The sequence below is a fragment of the Pogoniulus pusillus genome, chromosome 3 (genome assembly GCF_015220805.1).
Source record: "Pogoniulus pusillus isolate bPogPus1 chromosome 3, bPogPus1.pri, whole genome shotgun sequence".
NCBI classification, from domain to species: Eukaryota; Metazoa; Chordata; class Aves; order Piciformes; family Lybiidae; genus Pogoniulus; species Pogoniulus pusillus.
The window spans coordinates 5,857,962-5,878,201 of record NC_087266.1 but is presented as its reverse complement, the minus strand read 5'-3'; the positions used below and the strand labels follow the sequence as shown (position 1 = coordinate 5,878,201).

General features: G+C 44.2%; 1 protein-coding gene across 23 annotated transcripts in view; it reads right to left on the bottom strand.

Annotated features, from left to right (window-relative positions):
• DLG2 (discs large MAGUK scaffold protein 2) overlaps positions 1-20,240 on the bottom strand; it is a 1,415,634-nt gene that overhangs the window by 680,161 nt on the left and 715,233 nt on the right. For 2 of the 23 annotated variants that reach the window (XM_064169374.1, XM_064169381.1), the window contains exon 1: positions 1,081-1,661. The exons of the other annotated variants lie outside the window; for them this stretch is intronic. In XM_064169374.1, coding sequence (XP_064025444.1) covers positions 1,081-1,158 — 78 coding nt within the window. In that variant the 5' untranslated portion in view covers positions 1,159-1,661. Of the gene's footprint in view, positions 1-1,080; positions 1,662-20,240 lie in introns of those variants that run through there. 23 annotated transcript variants of the gene reach the window in all.

Sequence of the window (20,240 nt, the reverse complement as noted above, 5' to 3'; positions counted from 1 at the left end):
AATCACCAGGCAGCATCTTTTCAACCACTGGGAGTTTTTGCAGAAAAAGCAAAATCTTTGTCCATTCTCCCCTCTCCAATCATAAATAGAATAAATAGCATTTTTACTCTACAAGGGGTTTGAGCAATGGGCAATTATGTAGTGGATTGATGGCTGCATAACATAACATAAGATATATCAAAGAAATAATAGAACAATCCATTTATAAATCCTTACACCACATCAAAGACAGAGAGGAAAAGAGGAAGCTGTCTATATCAGGCTAATTAGGTAACTTTTTAACATTACATTGAAGTTTTCCCCCCCTCCAGCCTAGTGATGAGTTTATAAAAGAGGAATCAGTCCCATTTTGAAAGTGTTTTGCAGGTTAATTCAGACAAAGCTGGAATGCAGGGCTCTTAAGAAAAAAAAACTTTCTATATTTAGAACAACAGGCAATTGCCTTGATGCCCTCCAATTATCATCACTGCAAATCTAAGTTTTACTCATGGAGAAAATAGGCAGAAGAATCTCACCTATAGGACTTCCAGAAAACAGATGGTTAAAGAGAGTTAGATTTTTACAGGCATAAAAGCACTGAAGGATAGTGCTGACCATTTCCACGTACCTATATCTTTTTTCTTTTTAAATAGAAGGGACTGCAGCATAGTTTCAACAAGTAAGATTAAACAAAATGCCCAAACAGTTAACATCTTGCTACATTCTCCTCCAACGCACGCCACAAGAAATAAACACGCAGCAAACAATCAACTGTTGTTCAAAAAGCCTAATATTGCACTAGTGAAATAATGCAGCACAGCAACAAGTTCACTGGAGTGCTCCCTTAACACACAGCATAGCAGATGTACGGCTGTTTATCTTGCAAGGAAATAAACAAACAAGGGCATAAAGACTTTTGAAAGGATCTTCTCCCCATTGTTTAATCATATGCAAAGTAGTCAAAGATTCTTCTATGAAATCATGACTAGCAAAAGGTTGGTTTTTGTCAGGGTATTAAAATAAGCTAACCAGACACACAACAGGATGCCAGCAGGCAGCTTGCATGAGACATAAGGCTTTATATTCCCACTAGGAACATACCTTTTCTGCTTTTGCTTTCCTGGCGTTATGCACAAACCTGCGTCCCAGCTTCTTGGCATACCAGATAGAGGCAAACATTGTAGTGCTGAAGATTTCAGGCTGAATATGCAGCACACACACACAGAAAAAAAAAAACACCCTCACACCACCAAAAAAAAAAAAAAATAGACAAAAAAGAAAACTTCCCCCACAAGTGAGATAGAAATCTAATGCTGGTTAAGGTCTCTCAACTATGCTGTTGCTTTGTCAGGTCCTCTCATGCTGCCTTCTGAAAAAAAAAAGCAAGCAAAGCACCACCAAAACCACAAGCACCCAGTGTGGCCAGGCTGCAGGTGTATTTACATACTGCCAGCAGGAAGTCCAGGGTGAGGCATCTTTGCATCCAGCTCACATCCAGTCTGCTAAATGCCTGTCTGCAGTTCTTTAGCACTGTCACCACAAACTACATATGTGTCAGTATGAAAGGAAGCTGCAGTAAACTACTGTAGCAGACAGCTCACCTCCTCTTCTCCTGTTCTGAAATTTAACTCCTTGGTTCTCTTCGATTTGCCAGCATGCAACAGAAGCAGCAGCAGTTCAAATATGAGATACACAGCGCTGCAGGAGAGGAAAGGGGTACAGAAGTGCCAAAAATAGAAATGGATATTAACTGTTAAGGTGAAGGAACAGGTGTTTTATGCCTTTCAGTGCAATTAAGATATGAAAGGAAAGCTGATTTTACTTTGTTCTAGTGTTTTCAGATCTAAGCAGAGATATTTCTGTTACCTAGTTTTAGTTTGCAGCAGAAAAAGATCGTAGCTGTTCAGTTCACTTGCTGATGTCACGCATGCTTTGCTGAAGGATTTAAGGCTCAAGGACTTCTGCTTTTCTTTGATAATGGATCCATGACATAGAAAACTGACATTTTTTCCCCCTAAATTAATCTTTAACTTCTGCCCTACCTAAACTGGATTTTTCTTCTATTTTTTTTTCCCAGTGGCAAGTTATTTTAAATCAGGACTTGAGGAGTGCTTCTGAACACCTTTTGTTGCATACTTCAGCTTTAACCCCTGCACATTTCTTCAGTAACAATAAGCAGAAACATACTTCTTTTTTGCTCCTGACATATGACTAACCAGATGTTGCTCCCAGCCAGAGGCAGTATCCAAGCTGTAAATGTACAGGGTTTATACCTATGCATTGTATCTGATAATACTTTGTACTATAGGACTAATCCTGCCCCTTGCCCTCCCACCTACAGCTGCAGAGACACCAACATGTGGGAGAGCCACTGCTGTCCTGTGTGTGGGATTGCATTTGGGATGCACACATGAAAGAATAATTTCTGCTCTGCTTTTCAGTGGTAAAGAGCAAATGAAAATTAAGAGATGCACAGCAAAGGAAATACAGCCACAGTACTCTAGTATAGGGCTCTTGGGGCCAAGGAAACACTTTTTCTGCCCCTGGATTTTCAGAGAATGGCTGAAATTATTTTCCCCAGGGTGCATGAATTCAAAAGGGAAAATATTCCACTCCCACTTAAAACTTAACACAGAACATCCAAGTTACTGGAGCTGGATTGCAGAGCCCAAGCTTTGAGCCTGAAGGCATATATTGCTCAACTCCATTAAGATTATAAAGAGTTCAAAGAATTCCTTCAACACATTTTAAAATGGTAAGTTGATTAACTAGACTGAAATTCTTAGAGTGATTTTTTTTTTGTCAAGGAAACTGCAAAGTATATGTTGTGGGTTTGCTAACGTTTAAAAACCCTATGCCAAAATATTTGGTACTTGTTAGCATTTCTGTGAAGGTCATGTTTTCTAATTGCTCCCAGTTCAGACTTCCAGGTCATTGTGGCAGTCAGGAAGTTACATGACCACAGAACAGAGTAAAGCCATTGGTTTAAATTGACATAAAAGAGCTATCTGTCCATAACACCACACCAATTCTAGTTGGATGGGATGATAAAATGGATTCTCCAAGGTGCAAAAGCCTTCATTATGCCACATAATAAGCTCATACCACTCTCCCCATTTGTAAGATGACAGAGTGCCCTATAATTAGAGTTATGGGAAGAAAAGGAAGAAAGGTAGCTTGAAAAATCTAGGAAGAAATCAGAACTCTTTCTAGCTGGGATATCACTATAAGAAAACATGAGCAGGAGGGGAGGGGGGAAAGTGCAGAAAAGGGGAAGCAACATCATTACACTGCTTAACCAACACTACAAATGTTAATGTAAAAAGAACAGGAGGGAAAAAATATCTCCTGTATTATATGCATAAACAGCAGAGCACTTCTCCCACTCTGCTCCCATGCTTTTATGAAGAGAATAAGTATAATTTGAAATCACTGCACTACAACCAAAAAAGGGTACATTCTCTCAAGCAACTATTTATATAGTCTTATGTATATTCAGCTGCTGAGAAAATCGAAGGAAACACTCATTAAACAATAAACCTTCCTTTTTATGACTTCTATCATCAACATTAGCAGCTTTACTGAACTATTTATTCAGGAAAAATAGAGAGCAATAAAAAGCCACAATTCATCCCACTTAGAGGGAGGGGGAGAAAAGAAAAAAAGACTACATTGTTCATTTAAGGAGTAATGACAAAGCAATAGGGAGGTAATTTTCTCCACCCACTGAAAATGTTAGATCAGAAAGACTAAATCTCACCAAATACCTAATTCTGATTCTAATCAGAAATGCATTTTAACTATTTGCATGCATTTGCAGGTCTATCTAAACCCGACAATACCAGACTACAAGCTATTTTCTCCCAGCTCCAGCACGCAGCAGTCTACCATACGTTGTCAATAGCAGGTTTATTAGGTCTGTACTGGGGATTTTATGATTATTAATATTTTACTGTAATCATAACGAAGCTCCCATTTTACAGAAGTGCTACAAGCGGAGCTGCTTTAGAAGAACTGGAGCTCCCAGCTGCTGGCTGCTCACAGGAGTAATACATACTTTAGCTTGCTCACTGAAGTGCTACATTACAAGGGCAGAGAGATGCATGCAATTGAGCAGCAATATTATCTCAGACAGGAGATAATCAGTTAAGAATAAATTTTACAAGGGGCTTTATTGCTGCGAACGAGTGGGTGGCTTTCAGTAAACCAAAGCGTATCGATGCTATGCATTACATTGCTCTCTTGTGCCTCTGGGAGAAGGATTGGGCTTACCACAAGTGGACACATGGGTATAAGCATAATGTCACTACAGTGTTGAATCCTATTCCTTTTATGACACAGCTCCCCAGCATTGCAAGCGAAGGCAATCGATGCTCGGTACCAAAACAGATGGTTGTTTCAAACACCTTGCCAACTGTTTGCATGCACCGAGCATCACCACTGCTTCTGAGGGGCAGATTCCTCTTTCAATTTTAACGTTGCCATTTCACTTCAGCAGCGCAGGGGAAGAAGTGCAGCTTAGCTTTAGACAGAGCATTAATCTTCTCTCGTTAAGGGATAACTTCTCACAGCGCACACGTGGGGTGTCAACCTCCCCCTCACACACCTGTGGTGAAGATAGATGTTAGCTGTGGATACTGGTTCTCTCCTACCGCTACCTGAATATATATACATAGTAGTCAGAAGATGGGATGACAGGGGTGTTTAAATTACAGATAGAGTTCAGTCATAAATAACCCCTTTCTTGTAAGAATGGGAAGGCAGATGAAACGGTTACTCATTCAGGGGTTACGGAGCTCTGCTTCCACTGAAGTGGACAGGAGATGGAGCAAGTTTAAAATGTAATAGCAAAGGTTTCAAGCAACCACTTCAAGGTTTAAATGTTAACAGTCAGCATAGCTGCAGATACAGGGATGGAGCTGATGATGTGAAACTAAGGTAGTTAGCTTTCTTCCCCCCCCCTTTTTTTTTTTAGGACTAGGCAAAACCAGATACTGATTTGGCTGACTGTAAAAGCAATCATTTCCCATTCCCAACACAAGTAATTCTCTTAGGCAGTTACAGGATGCCAAGGCATATTATTTAATGACCAGATTTCTAGGAAAGGCAGGAACCTTAATGTCTGCTGTTCCATCTAAAAGATATAAATTTTAGGCATTCAGACCTTAGCACAGTTAAAGTAGATGCAAGTCTCAAGGTTTGTAAAGATCTCATTTTTCATTCTTTTTGCTACAAACAGAAGCAAGTAGACAAATGTACGTCCTAGTGCAACAGGTAGTACTCATGCAGGAAATGCATGGCCACTCTTACAAAAGGGGTAGCAACTCCAACCCCACCAAAATCCAGAGTTCTCTTTTGGCCAAAGCAGAACCCACTCTCATGTAGTTGCAATACAGGCAAAATATTAGCATGAAATAGAATAATAGAATCATTGAGGTTGAAAAATGGCCTTAAGATCGAGTCCAACTGTAAGACTAACACTGCCAAGCCCACCACAAAGCTATATCAATAACCATCACTTCTACTTGTCCTTCAAATCCCTCCAGAAATGGTGACTACACCACTATCTTGGGTAGCCTGCTGCAAAGCTTCCCATTGGAATGGGCTGCCCAGGGAGGTGGTGGAGGCACTGTCCCTGGAGGTCTTCAAGAAAAGCCTGGCTGAGGCACTTAGTGCCATGGTCTAGTTGACTGGCTAGGGCTGGGTGCTAGGTTGGACTGGATGATCTTGGAGGTCTCTTCCAACCTGGTTGATTCTATGATTCTATGATTCTTTCAGTAAAGAAGTGTTTCCTAATATCCAATCTAAACCTTCTGTGGTGCAACCAGAGGCTGTTTCCTCTTGCACTATTGTTTGTTACGTGGGAGAAGAGATTGAGTCTCACCTCACTCCAACTTCCTTTTAGATAGTTGTAGAGAGTGGAAGGTCTCCCCTGATCCTCCTTTTCTCCAGACTAAATAACCCCAGTTCCCTCAGCCACTCCCCATAGGAGTTGTTCTCTAGACCTTTCATCGACTCTTCCACCATTGCCCTTTTTTTGGACACACTCCAGTACCTCAACACCTTCCTTGCAGTGAGAGGCTGAAAACTAAACACAGTATTTAAGATGCAGCCTCACCATTTATTTGGTGTTTCAATTTTTTTTTCTTCATAACAAAAAATGTAAAATCCTATCACATAGGCCTGAGTTTTAAAGGTGAGGAAATCTGTGTGCTTCAAAAACAAATGCTTCCTTGCAGCTTCTAAGCCAATGGTTGCAATAGAGCACAGTCATTCTGAGAACAGTCAATCATTCTGATAAAGAAATATTGCAGAGAAGAAAGGAGGAAAAAAAGAAAGAAAGAAAGAAGATGGGATAAAAACAGGGGGAAAAAGGAATGAAAATGAAATGCTGCATATTAAGGAAGGCAGACATTCATGCTCTTCTCTTCTAATTTACATTTTTCTACTCCCTTAATATTTCTTCTGCCAAAACTTGGCTTTTCTAATTTATTTTCTAATTCCTTTCCTTTTTCCTTTCTCCTTCCTCTTCTCTTTCCTCTTCTCTTTTTCTTCCTTTCCTCTCCTCTCCTCTCCTCCTCTCCTTTTCCTCCTCTCCTCTCCTTTCCTCCTCTCCTCTCCTCCTCTCCTTTTCCTCCTCTCCTCTCCTTTCCTCCTCTCCTCTCCTTCTCTCCTTTCCTCCTCTCCTTTCCTCCTCTCCTCTCCTTCTCTCCTTTCCTCCTCTCCTCTCCTTCTCTCCTTTCCTCCTCTCCTCTCCTTCTCTCCTTTCCTCCTCTCCTCTCCTTCTCTCCTTTCCTCCTCTCCTCTCCTTCTCTCCTTTCCTCCTCTCCTCTCCTTCTCTCCTTTCCTCCTCTCCTCTCCTTCTCTCCTTTCCTCCTCTCCTCTCCTTCTCTCCTTTCCTCCTCTCCTCTCCTTCTCTCCTTTCCTTCTCTCCTTTCCTCCTCTCCTTTCCTCCTCTCCTCTCCTTCTCTCCTTTCCTCCTCTCCTCTCCTTCTCTCCTTTTCCTCCTCTCCTCTCCTCTCCTTCTCTCCTTTTCCTCCTCTTCTCTCCTTTTCCTCTCCTTTTCCTCTCCTCTCCTCTCCTCTCCTCTCGCTTTCAGAAACCCATCTATGACACTACAAGTTTGCCCTGGGTCTAACTTCCCCTTAAAATAGAAGACACCTCTTCTCTCCCATTTTCTGATGTATGGCAGAATTATCTTCTAGCAGAGGGCATGAAGAATTTCATGTGCAATGTCACAGGACTTCAGAGCAGTACAGAAATAAAATGCAAGCATTTCCTCCTGTTGATCTCCTTCAAGTGTGAGACCCTAAAAAATGGTGCACCTGCCCTCTGCCACGCAATTATCCCTTCTATTTTTCCACTCTCCTATCATTCGATGTGATAGATGGCACTCACCATCTATCCAATGCCACAACAGGTCAACAGCAGGAAGGGTGAGGTGTTGAGCTACATAATGGAGTGAAATGGAGCTTTAACTGTGGAAGTAGAAGAAATGGAAATTAAATAATTCCTATGCTAAACACTGAGCTCATCCCTGCACCCAGGGAGATATTCTTGCACTTTACAGTGTAACGGCATAACAGGCAGCGGTTTAAATTCAGGCAGTTCTTTCTCCTGTTTTATTTGTTAAGCTTTTGAATAGAGACAAACCTAATTATGGTACTTAATTTTGATTTTAGAAATTGATTTTCCACTTTAGTTTCTGCTGGTGCATAGGAAGCTCTAGTGAGTCACCCAAGTAATAGAACAACCATTAACAGCATCAAAAAAAACAAGAATAATAACTTGGAAAATGCCATTTTATTCTTCTGCTGTTCCTTAGTTCAGCACAAATTGCCTCTTGTTCTACTATTTGGTAGAATTTTTTGTGTCTTCCTGCTACCCTAAGAAATCACAACCAGAATTGTGTGTGAAATGCTCAGATGTGCCATTATGCTGCTTGGATTCTTGTGTCAAATGGAAGTGTAGTGTATGTAGTAAAGTTATCTACTCACATGGCAAATAATCCCTCAGGAGATAATATAAACTACACAATTTCTCCTTGGGGAGCTAAAATGAAAGGAATAGCCACACACTGCAAGCAGGGCTTATTTGTGTGTCACCAGTGCATTTTGCAAGGAACTTGTTAAGTATAATTCTGATCAAGATGGAATCTGGAATGGAAACATATGGTATCCAAACTGATGAACGGTCTACAGAACAGGACTTAAGAGAAGTGGTTGGGAGAACCAGATCCTGGGCTGCATCAGGAGAAGTGTGGCCAGCAGGACGAGGGAGGTGATTCTCCCCCTCTACTCCGCTCAGCTGAGACCCCACCTGGAGTACTGCATCCAGCTCTGGAGCCCCTATTACAAGAGGGATGTGGAGATGCTGAAGCGTGTCCAGAGAAGGGCCACGAGGATGCTCAGAGGGCTGCAGCAGCTCTGCTATGAGGACAGACTGAAAGAGTTGGGGCTGTTCAGTCTGGAGGAGGCTGCGAGATGACCTTATTGTGGCCTGCCAGTATCTTAAGTGGGCTACAAAAAGGCTGGGGAAAAACTTGTCAGGCTGTCAGGGAGTGACAGGACTAGGGGCAATGGAGCAAAGCTGGAGGTGGGGAGATTCAGACTGGATGTGAGGAGAAAGTTGTTCAGCATGAGAGTGGTGAGAGCCTGGAATAGGTTGCCCAGGGAGGTGATTGAGGCCCCATCCCTGGATATGTTTAAGGCCAGGCTGGATGAGGCTGTGGCCAGTCTGATCTCGGGAAGGGTGTCCCTGCCCATGGCAGGGGGCTCGTAAGTAGGTGATCCTTGTGGTCCCTTCCAACCCTTACTGATTTTATGAACTGGAGTTCTTTAGTCTGGAGAAGAGGGGGCTGAGGGGAAACCTCAGTGTCTTCTACAACTATCTGAAAGGAAGCTTGCAGTGAGGTGATATGACCAACAGGAAATGGACTCAGATTGCACCGGGGAGGTTTAGCTTAGATATTAGGGGAAAAAGTATTTATAGAATGAAAGGTCAGACATTTGAATAGGTTACTCAGGGAGGTGGTGCAGTCACCATCCCCTGAGGTGTTCAAGAAACAGGTGAACATGGCACTTCAGGATGTGGTTCAATGGCTATGGTGGTGTTAGGGTAACAGTTGGACTCAACAATCCTAGAGGTCTTTTCCTGGGTTAACAGTTGGACTCAACAATCCTAGAAGTCTTTTCCTGGGTTAACAGTTGGACTCAATGATCCTAGAGGTCTTTTCCTGGGTTAACAGTTGGACTCAATGATCCTAGACGTCTTTTCCTGGGTTAACAGTTGGACTCAACGATCCTAGAGGTCTTTTCCTGGGTTAACAGTTGGACTCAACGATCCTAGAGGTCTTTTCCTGGGTTAACAGTTGGACTCAATGATCCTAGAGGTCTTTTCCTGGGTTAACAGTTGGACTCAATGATCCTAGAGGTCTTTTCCTGGGTTAACAGTTGGACTCAATGATCCTAGAGGTCTTTTTCAACCTAAAAAATTCTATGCTCTATATATTATATTACAGCACTGTGTATATTCCTCTCTTCCTTCACTATTCAAGGACTTTTGTTTTCTTAGTGCTTACAAATAGTTCTGTATCATGAGGGAGTATTATGTCTGTTTCAAAACAGGATGAAGGAAAGTTCAAATAAGCTACTTGGTTATGACCATAGTGGAAATTAGAGATTCTGCATGACTCCTGGGAGCTCAAAATGCTCTATCCCTGCATGTGGGCACAGAGTTTGTCATGGCCAAAGCTAAGCAGAGGTAGCATACATTACAGAATCACAGAATCACTGAGGTTGGAAAAAACCCTCTGAGATCAAGAAGTCCAGCCTATGACCTAACACCATCACATCAGCTAAACCATGCTGCTAAGTGTCCCTGGGAAGTGTCCCTGCCTATGGTGGGGGGTTGGAACTGGATGATCTTTGAGATTCCTTCCAACCTAAACCATTCTACGATTCTAAGTGCCACATCCAATCTTGTGACTCCACCACTTCCATGGGCAGTCCATTCCAGTGCCAAATCACCCTTTCTGTGAGGAAATGCTTCCTAACATCCAACCTAAACCTCCCCTGGTGCAGCTTAAGACCATACCTGAGAAAAAAGCATGACCTCCATCTGACTACAACTTCCTTTTAGGTCGTTGTAGAGTTATAAAGTCGCCCCTAAGTCCCCTCTTCTCCAGACTGAGCAATCCCAGCTCGCTCAACCTTTCTCCATACAACATTCTCCATAACTCCATCCTCTGTCAGTCACAGCTTTGTGTCTGCACAGAGCAGGCAAGGAGCAGGAGGGCTGGCAATGTCCATTCACCCACCCACAAATACCTGTGAGATACATCTTTTCCATATGATCTTTTTGTAGCACCAGGAAGTGAGGAAGCCTTTAATGAGTTGTTCATTTCACTAATACTCACAAAAGAACCCCCAAAGCCAGATACAGACACAAAGATGGGGATATATATATATATAATTCTATCAGGTTGTAAGTCATTTTTTTTAATGTCTGGCTGATTCCAAGCTGCTTTCTGTTTCAAAGCCCTTCTTAAATCTCACTCTCACTTTACCAGCCCCGAGAGTAAAATTAAAAAGTCAACTTAAGGGGAATTACCACAAATTACAGCTGCTGGACCAGTGAAACACATGGCCTCCTTTGACCCACAGTCACTTTGTGGTTTCAGGTGGATGTACCCAGCCCTTGTCCTTATAACAAACTCTTGTGCACAAGAAGCCAGGTGTCAATGAGCTATGAAATATTAAGGAATTACAAGGGACAAGGTCAAAGAAGGCAGCTATAACCTAACATCATGCCACCAACACCTTACAGGCAGCACGCACACATACCTGCATGGGGTGAGCCCACTCAGCACATTTCTGAGTTGTGGCAGAGTTCACAATCATAGAATCATAAAATCATAGAACCAACCAGGTTGGAAGAGACCTCCAAGATCAGCCAGTCCAACCTAGCACCCAGCCCTAGCCAGTCAACTAGACCATGGCACTAAGTGCCTCAGCCAGGCTTTTCTTGAACCCCTCCAGGGACAGTGACTCCACCACCTCCCTGGGTGGCAAAAATGGCAATGGCAAATGACTCTCCCAGTGAAGAGAGGCCCATGTTAGCCTACTATTAGTCACTCTCCCCAGTCTCTGCCAAAACAATGTTTCCCCACTCTCAGCTGTCACTCTTTCCACTCGTATTTTGCTGTTGTCTGGGCCATCCCCCACCCTAATAGCCTCTGTCACCTCTCTCCCACTTCAAGATTTCCTACTTGTTTTTTAACGCTTGCAACTACCTGAAGGGAGGTTGTAGCCAGGTGGGGGTTGGTCTCTTCTCTCAGACAACCAGCAACAGAACAAGGGGACACAGTCTCAAGTTGTGCTGGGGGAGGTCTAGGCTGGATGTTAGGAGGAAGTTGTTGCCAGAGAGAGGGACTGGCATTGGAATGGGCTGCCCAGGGAGGTGGTAGAGTTGCTGTCCCTGGAGATGTTGAAGCAAAGCCTGGCTGAGGCACTTAGTGCCATGGTCTAGTTGACTGGCTAGGGCTGGATGCTAGGTTGGACTGGATGATCTTGGAGATCTCTTCCAACCTGCTTGATTCTCCGATTCTGTGATCTGCAAAGGACTACATATTCAAAGACAAGAAATTCATCTTCCACCTATGAGATCTTCAGAAGTTAAACTAAACCTCTCCTATGAGGACAGACTGAAGAGTGATTGGCATTGGAATGGGCTGCCCAGGGAGGTGGTGGAGGCACCATCCCTGGAGGTCTTCAAGAAAAAACTGGCTGAGGCACTTAGTGCCATGGTCTAGTTGATTGAATAAGGCTGGGTGCTGGGTTGGACTGGATAATCTTGGAGGTCTCTTCCAACCTGGTTGATTCTATGATAGAGCACATAAGTCACATGTGATGGCAAACAAATAATACAACAGATAATGGCTTCTGCTCTTTTTCATTTTAGTATTTGCTCTTTACTTCTTTCCTGGCCTGTAATCCTCACAGCTCAAAGGAAAAGGACCTACAGCTCAATATAATTTCAGAAATGAAATGATTTCAGAGGCAAATGATTAAGATTAACACCTCTGAACACTCCAGGTGCTGAAGAAAGGTTTGAAAAACTAATGCATTCTGCTGAAATGCAAAAAAAAAAAAAAAAAAGAAGATGAAGAAATATGGAGGAAAACATTCTGGTAAATAACAATATAATAATCCAAATCACAGAAAGATCCAGGTTGGAAAAGACCCTCAGGATCACCAAGTCCAGCCTATAACCCTACTCTACAAGATTTGCCTTAAACTATATCCCTAAGTACCACATCCAAATGACCCTTAAACACTTTCAGGGCTGGTGACTCAACCACCTTCCTGCACAGTTCATTCCAGTGTCTGAGCACTCTCCCCATGAAAACCTTTTTCCTAATGTCCAATCTAAAACTACCCAGTCTCAGTTTGAGGCCATTCCCCCTTGTTCTGTCTCCAATTACTGTGCGAAGAGACCAGCACCAGCCTCTCCACAATGTCCCTTCAGGTAGTTGTAGACAGCAGTGAGGTCTGCCCTCAGCCTCCTCCCTTTCAAACTAAGCTAAATATAAACGTATGCTTAAAAATCCAAATATATCTATAAATAAATTGTTAGATCCATAAAAAAGTTCAAATATAACACAGTATTATGGGCAAATAACAGCAAATCTTTATCCACAACTGGATACAACTCACATCCTGTGGGCAAAGAGCACAGGAAGTAATGTTGAGGTGCTGGAAGGTGTCCAGAGAAGGGCGACAAAGATGATGAAAGGCCTGGAACACAAACACTCTGAGGAGAGGCTGAGGGAGCTGGGGGTGTGCAGCCTGCAGAAGAGGAGGCTCAGGAGTGACCTCATTGCTGTCTACAACTACCTGAAAGAAGGTTGCAGCCAGGTGGGAGTAGGTCAATTCTTCCATGCAACTAGCAAGAGAACAAGGGGACAGAGTCTCAAATTGTGCTGGGGGAGGTCTAGGCTGGATGTTAGGAGGAAGTTGTTGGCAGAGAGAGTGATTGGCATTGGAATGGGCTGCCCAGGGAGGTGGTAGAGTTGCTGTCCCTGGAGATGTTGAAGCAAAGCCTGGCTGAGGCACTTAGTGCCATGGTCTAGTTGAGTGGCTAGGGCTGGGTTCTAGGTTGGACTGGATGATCTTGGAGATCTCATCCAACTTGGTTGATTCTATGATTCTGTGATCTGCAAAGGACTACATATTCAAAGACAAGAAATTCATCTTCCACCTAAGAGATCTTCAGAAGTTAAACTAAACCTCTCCTATACATCTCTCCTATGAGGACAGGCTGAAAGAGTTGGAGCTGTTCAGTCTGGAGAAGAGGAGGCTCTGAGGTGATCTTATTGTGGCCTTTCAGTATCTGAAGGGGGCCTACAAAAAAGCTGGGGAGGAACTTTTCAGGCTATCAGGGAGTGACAGGACCAGGGGAATGGAGTAAAGCTGGAGATGGGTAGGTTCAGACTGGATGTGAAGAGAAAGTTGAGCATGAGAGTGGTGAGAGGCTGGAATGGGTTGCCCAGGGAGGTGATTGAGGCCCCATCCCTGGAGGTGTTTAAGGCCAGGCTGGATGAGGCTGTGGCTAGCCTCATCTAGGGTAGGGTGTCCATGGCCATGGCAGGGGGTTTGGAACTGGCTGATCCTTGTAGTCTCTTCCAACTCTGACTGATTCTATGATTCTATATAGCAAATACTAAAGTATAAAATGCAATTTACCTTCCTAAAACATATTTAAATCAATGAATTAACTATATGCTAACAAAGGAGAAGAAAAAAACCTATTACACCATGTTTTCTCAGTCAGTATCTTTTGGATGCAACCCCAGTATATTTTATTAAGTTTTGATTTATTAGGTTGGACTGGATGATCTTGGAGGTCTCTTCCAACCTGGTTGTTTCTGTGACTCTATGATCTTATTCCCACTGCTCTGGACAAGCATTGGAGGGCAAATGCTTTGTTGCAAAGGATTTTGGCACTTTGAAAACCAGAAGGAGAATTCAGGTGGCATATGGCTAGTGGGATATACTTTGACAACAGTCCTCCAAAAAATCCAGAGAAGATGTTATAGCTTTCTAGGACAACAATAAAAAAATAGCATGTTTTTAAAGATTTCGAATTTTATCTGAGTGGTTCAAGAAAACAGAAACTTTTGGAGCTCTCTAACCAGCAGAAAATTGAGAAAATGTTCCTTCAAATTGTCACAATATTTCCCTCTCTCTTGCATCAAAACCCAGAACATTTCAGTCTTCTCCAGGGCTGTTAATATTTCAGTCTCATTTACATTTGCATTTAACTTTTTCCCTGGGATCCCAGTCAACAGATATCTTTAAAATGCCTGTTCTGCACATCTCATTGGAAATTCTTTCCAATCATACATCTAGCAGCCCAAAAGATTCTCCCACACCTTTCTGCAAACTGAATTTTGCCAAGCTAGGCACACTGATTGTCTTCTCACATGTCACCTAGCTTCTATGAAGGTGCCATGTGCTAGTTTGAGACTAGCTGGGATATTTTAGTGAGAGGAATTAGATTACAGGCTGTGAAAAGGAAACAATGGTGATGTCTGCTGCACTCATAGGCTTGCTGAAATCACAGGATGTTAGGGGTTGGAAGGGACCCACAGAGATCATCAAGTCCAATCCCCATGCCAGGGCAGGACAATACTATCTAACACAGATCATGGAGGAGCACATCCAGACAGGCCCCGAAAGTCTCCAGAGAAGGAGTCTCCACAACCTCTCTGGGGAGCCTGTTCCACCGGAGAGGTTGTGGAGTCTCCTTCTCTGGAGACTTTCAAGACCTGCCTGGATGAGTTCCTGTGCAAGCTACCCTAGGGGATCCTGCTTTGGCAGGGGGGTTGGAGGTCCAACTCCTAATGTTCTGTGATTCTAGGATTCTTTGAAGGATGTTTTGTTTCAAACAGGCAAACGCATAATTCCTAAGTGAAATTCTCCTTTTCCACTGCTTTACATGAGACTTTTGCCTTTTTCTCTCTCATTTGCCTCTGCAAAAGCCTCTGTTCTTATGCTTATGAGCATTTAAGAATTTTAGGCACTATCTGAGGATTTGTAAAAAATTGAATGTTGCCTCGGAATGAGAATCTGGTGTAGAATCAACCAGGTTGGAAGAGACCTCCAAGATCATCCAGTCCAACCTAGCACCCAGCCCTAGCCAGTCAACCAGACCATGGCACTAAGTGCCTCAGACAGGATTTGCTTCAACACCTCCAGGGACAGAGACTCCACCACCTCCCTGGGCAGCCCATTCCAATGCCAATCACTCTCTCTGACAACAACTTCCTCCTAACATCCAGCCTATACTTCCCCCAGCACAACTTGAGAGTGTCCCCCCTTGTTCTGTTGCTGGTTTCCTGGCAGAAGAGATGAACCCCACCTGGCTGCAACCTTCTTTCAGGTAGTTGTAGACAGCAATGAGGTCCCCCCTGAGCCTCCTCTTCTGCAGGCTGCACACCCCCAGCTCCCTCAGCCTCTCCTCATAGTGTTTGTGTTCCAGGCCTTTCATCATCGTTGTTGCCCTTCTCTGAACACATTCCAGCACCTCAACATCTCTCTTGAAATCAGGAGCCCAGAACTGGACACAGCACTCAAGGTGTGGCCTGACCAGTCTGAGGACAAAGGAAGAATAACCTCCCTTGCACCACTGGCCACACTGTTCCTGATCCAGCCCAGGATGCCATTGGCCATCTTGGCCACCTGGGCACACTGCTGGCTCATGTTCAGCTACTCTCTACTCCAGGTCCCTTTCTGCCTGGCTGCTCTCCATCCACTCTGTCCCCAGCCTGTAGTGCTGCTTGGGGTTGTTGTGACCAAAGTGTTGAACCCTGCAGTTGACCTTGTTAAATCTCATCCCATTGGCCTCTGCCCACCCATCCAGCCTGTCCAGGTCCCTCTGCAGAGCTCTCCTACCTTCCAACAGAGCCACACCTGCTCCTAGCTTGGTGTCATCTGCAAACTTACTGATGCTGGACTCAATCCCTTGGTCCAGATCATCAATAAAGACATTGAACAGGACAGGGCCCAGCACTGGTCCCTGGGGAACACTACTAGTGACAGCTGCCAACTGGATGTGGCACCATTTGCCACCACTCTCCGGGCTCTGCCATCCAGCCAGTTCTTGACCCAGTACAGAGTGAATCTGTCTAAGCCATAAGAAGAAGACTCACTATTTCCACCTTCCAGACAGTATTGGATATAACAGAAAAAAAAGAAAGGTTGCCTAAATGCTTTAGGTTATTGCCAACACCAAGCAACTAATCTATAGATAATTCTTCAGTTGGCAAGAAAGGTCAAACTACAGGTTGTAAAAGTCACACACATTTGATTCATCCAGCTCCATTTCTTTAAAAAGCAGAAAGCCTAAAATGCTACAAAAAGTAATATCTTTCACTTAATTAAGCTTCTCAATACATGTGTAAGTACTTTAGGAGGTGGACTCCAGGTCAATGAAAACAAAAATCGACAACCATAAAAAGCCTTGAATTCGTTTATAAATAAATCCTGATTCTGGCACTTAATGCTGCTGTAATTTATCCTACATGAAGAAATCAGCTATGCAAGAAGGAGCAATTTATCCTTTGCTCAGCAGTGAACGTAGCCCATGGCATTAAATAATCTAAATGACACCATTTTCCCTATGAGCACACATGTATTTCCCTCTTTTGTGATGAAACAGTTCCCCCACAGCTCTGTTATGATCTAAGTGGGTATTCTTTTTATTTAAGCCCCCAATTTTAATCCAGGCATACAACAGAGATTCTCTGTCACTCATGTTGGAGCCTTGCTTCCTTTGGGAATTTACAGTTCCATTACAGAGCCATTGGAATGGGCTGCCCAGGGAGCTGGTGGAGTCACCATCCCTGAAGGCGTTCAAGAGAAGACTGGATGAGGCACTTAGTGCCATGGTCTGGTTGACTGGATAGGGCTGGGTGCTGGGTTGGACTGGATCATCTTGGAGGTCTCTTCCAACCTGGTTGATTCTATGATTGATGCTATGATTCAAAAAGCAAAACCACAGCTCATGTGCATGACTGGAATCAGACTGCAGCCCAGCAGAGCTGTTCAGCTGGTTTGCTTAACAGCTGCTCTGAGTCTCTTCAGGAAGAACATATTTTTACAACACAGTCTATGAGGCCACACACTGAGAGCTACAGGAGTTTATTATAGAGGCAGACAGGTTGATTAATAAATATCAATTTTGCTTTAGGAATCAGAAATGTAAGTGCCTTGCCTGTCCAGGATGCCTGAGCAATTGATGGGTTTATGCTTATTTACGCGTGTGTGATTTAGCAACTAAAAATGTCACATTAAATAAATAGCCTGCTGCATAACTAGCCCAGATCTTTTATCAGCTTCTCAAATGCTTACATTTGACAGCATTGAGGAGTGACTATCCCTATCCTCAGACAAAAAAAACCCACCACATTTGAAGAAAATGAGGAGAAAAGAGCTGAGCCAACATGTAGCAGCAATCTGTTTGCAAGATGCATTTACGAGCAGCATGGAAAGAGAGCTAGAGCAACAGGAGTGGAGAGAGGGCCAAAGACTGGGGTGTGTCAGATAGGCAGTTGGGCATCACTTCATCTTCTAAGTTCCTGCACAAGATAGAGGTCATGACCTTTCCCAGAGCATTGCTGAATGAAGAGTCAGCAATACAAGGTGCCAGCCTGGACAATAAATTCAATCATTTTACAAAAGCTCAAAAACATCTGAAGTTTTCCATGAGGCATTCCTTTCTGCAGGCTCACTGCTTCTGTCCTCCTGCCACATGGATATTGCTTTGTAGTCGTAGAGAATGATGCCTAGAATCATAGAATCAACCAGGTTGGAAGAGACCTCCAAGATCATCCAGTCCAACCTAGCACCCAGCCCTAGCCAATCAACTAGACCATGGCACTAAGTGCCTCAGCCAGGCTTTGCTTCAACACCTCCAGGGACGGTGACTCCACCACCTCCCTGGGCAGCCCATTCCAATGCCAATCACTCTCTCTGCCAACAACTTCCTCCTAACATCCAGCCTATACTTCCCTCAGCACAATTTGAGACTGTGTCCCCTAGTTCTGTTGTTGATTGCTTGGCAGAAGAGACCAACCTTCACCTGGCTACAGCCTCCCTTCAGGTAGCTGTAGACAACAATGAGGTCACCACCCCTGAGCCTCCTCTTCTCCAGGCTGCACACCCCCAGCCTCTCCTCACAGGGCTGTGTTCCAGGCCCCTCACCAGCTTTGTTGCCCTTCTCCGGACACATTCCAGTATCTCAACATCTCTCTTGAACTGATGAGCCCAGAACTGGACACAGGACTCAAGGTGTGGCCTGACCAGTGCTGAGTACAGGGGCAGAATAACCTCCCTTGTCCTACTGGCCACACTGTTCCTGACCCAGGCCAGGATGCCATTGGCTGTCTTGGCCACCTGGGCACACTGCTGGCTCATCTTCAGCTACTATCTACCAGCACCCCCAGGTCCCTTTCTGCCTGGCTGCTCTCCAGCCACTCTGTCCCCAGCCTGTAGTGCTGCTTGGGGTTGTTGTGGCCAAAGTGCAGAACCCTGCACTTGGCCTTGTTAAATCTCATCCCATTGGCCTCTGCCCACCCATCCAGCCTGTCCAGGTCCCTCTGCAGGGCGCTCCTACCCTGCAACAGATCCACACCTGCTCCTAGCTTGGTGTCATCTGCAAACTTAGTGATGCTGGAGTCAATCCCCTCATCCAAATGATCAATAAAGATATTGAACAGGACTGGGCCCAGCACTGATCCTTGGGGCACACCACTAGTGACAGCTGCCAACTGGATGTGGCACCATTCACCACCACTCTCTGGGTCTGGCCCTCCAGCTTGTTCTTGACCTAGCACAGAGTCAATCTGTCCAAGCCACAAGCTTTGCCAGGAGCTTGTGACAGACAGTGTCCAGCACAAGTTGGATTTTTTCATTAGGTTTTTTTGGGGGGTGGTGGTGGGTTGTAGGGTTTTTTGTTTCTTTGTTGACAGTTACTGAGATAACTTCAATGTTAATAACCAAAACATTTTCTGTACACTCCAGCTCCAGCTGCAGACAAGGTCTCAAGCTCCATCTCACTGTTATTTTGTTAACCTTTCAATTAATGTTATAGATTGTTACTATTTTCCACTAACCAATCCCTGCTGACAGCTCCTGGCACTCTATCATATGAACAATTGTACCCAGTTATTGAACTCCATTAATTCAGAGCATCTCTAGGAGGGCACTCATGTTCATTTGCTGTGTTTCTCTCTTTCTAGTCCTCTGTCATTAGGGTCACAGGTAGTGTATTATCTGCATCAAACACAGTATGCATCTTCCCACACATATTAATTCTCTGTCAAACCCATCCATGAAAAACAAACATGTTATGAATGTGCAGCCTGGGCTCTCTTGTCTTAGATTCCCTATTGTCAGTGTCTTCACTTTCTTTTTCTTTCTTATTTATTTATAATCATAGAATCATAGAATCAACAAGGTTGGAAGAGACTTCCAAGATCATCCAGTCCAACCTAGCACCCAGCCCTGGCCAGTCAACTAGACCATGGCACTAAGTGCCTCAGCCAGGCTTTGCTTCCACACCTCCAGGGATGGTGCCTCCACCACCTCCCTGGGCAGCCCATTCCAATGGGAAATCACTCTCTCTGTGAAGAACTTCTTCCTAACATCCACCCTATACTTCCCTCAGCACAACTTGAGACTGTGTCCCTTTGTTCTATTGATGGTTGCCTGGCAGAAGAGACCAACCCCCACCTGGCTACAGCCTCCCTTCAGGTAGTTGTAGACAGCACCAAGGTCAGCCCTGAGCATCCTCTTCTCCAGGCTAAACACTCCCAGCTCCCTCAGCCTCTCCTCACAGGGCTGTGTTCCAGGCCCCTCACCAGCTTTGTTGCCCTTCTCTGGATACGTTCCAGCACCTCAACATCTCTCTTGAATTGAGGAGCCCAGAATTGGACACAGCACTCAAGGTGTGGCCTGAGCAGTGCTGAGTACAGGGGCACAATAACCTCCCTGTGGACAGAATGTCATCCTTTTCAACCTCACTCCCTTTATTTTCCAGCTCAGTCCAGCATAGATTCCTCAGAAGAGGTGGACAATTATCTGGCATTTCCCCCCCTAAACTCCTTTTCCTGTGCTTCCAACTCATCCAACTTAGCAAGGCTTAAGCAATAACTTATTTTGTGAAGTAGAAATTAGGCAACTTTCTAAAATGCAAAC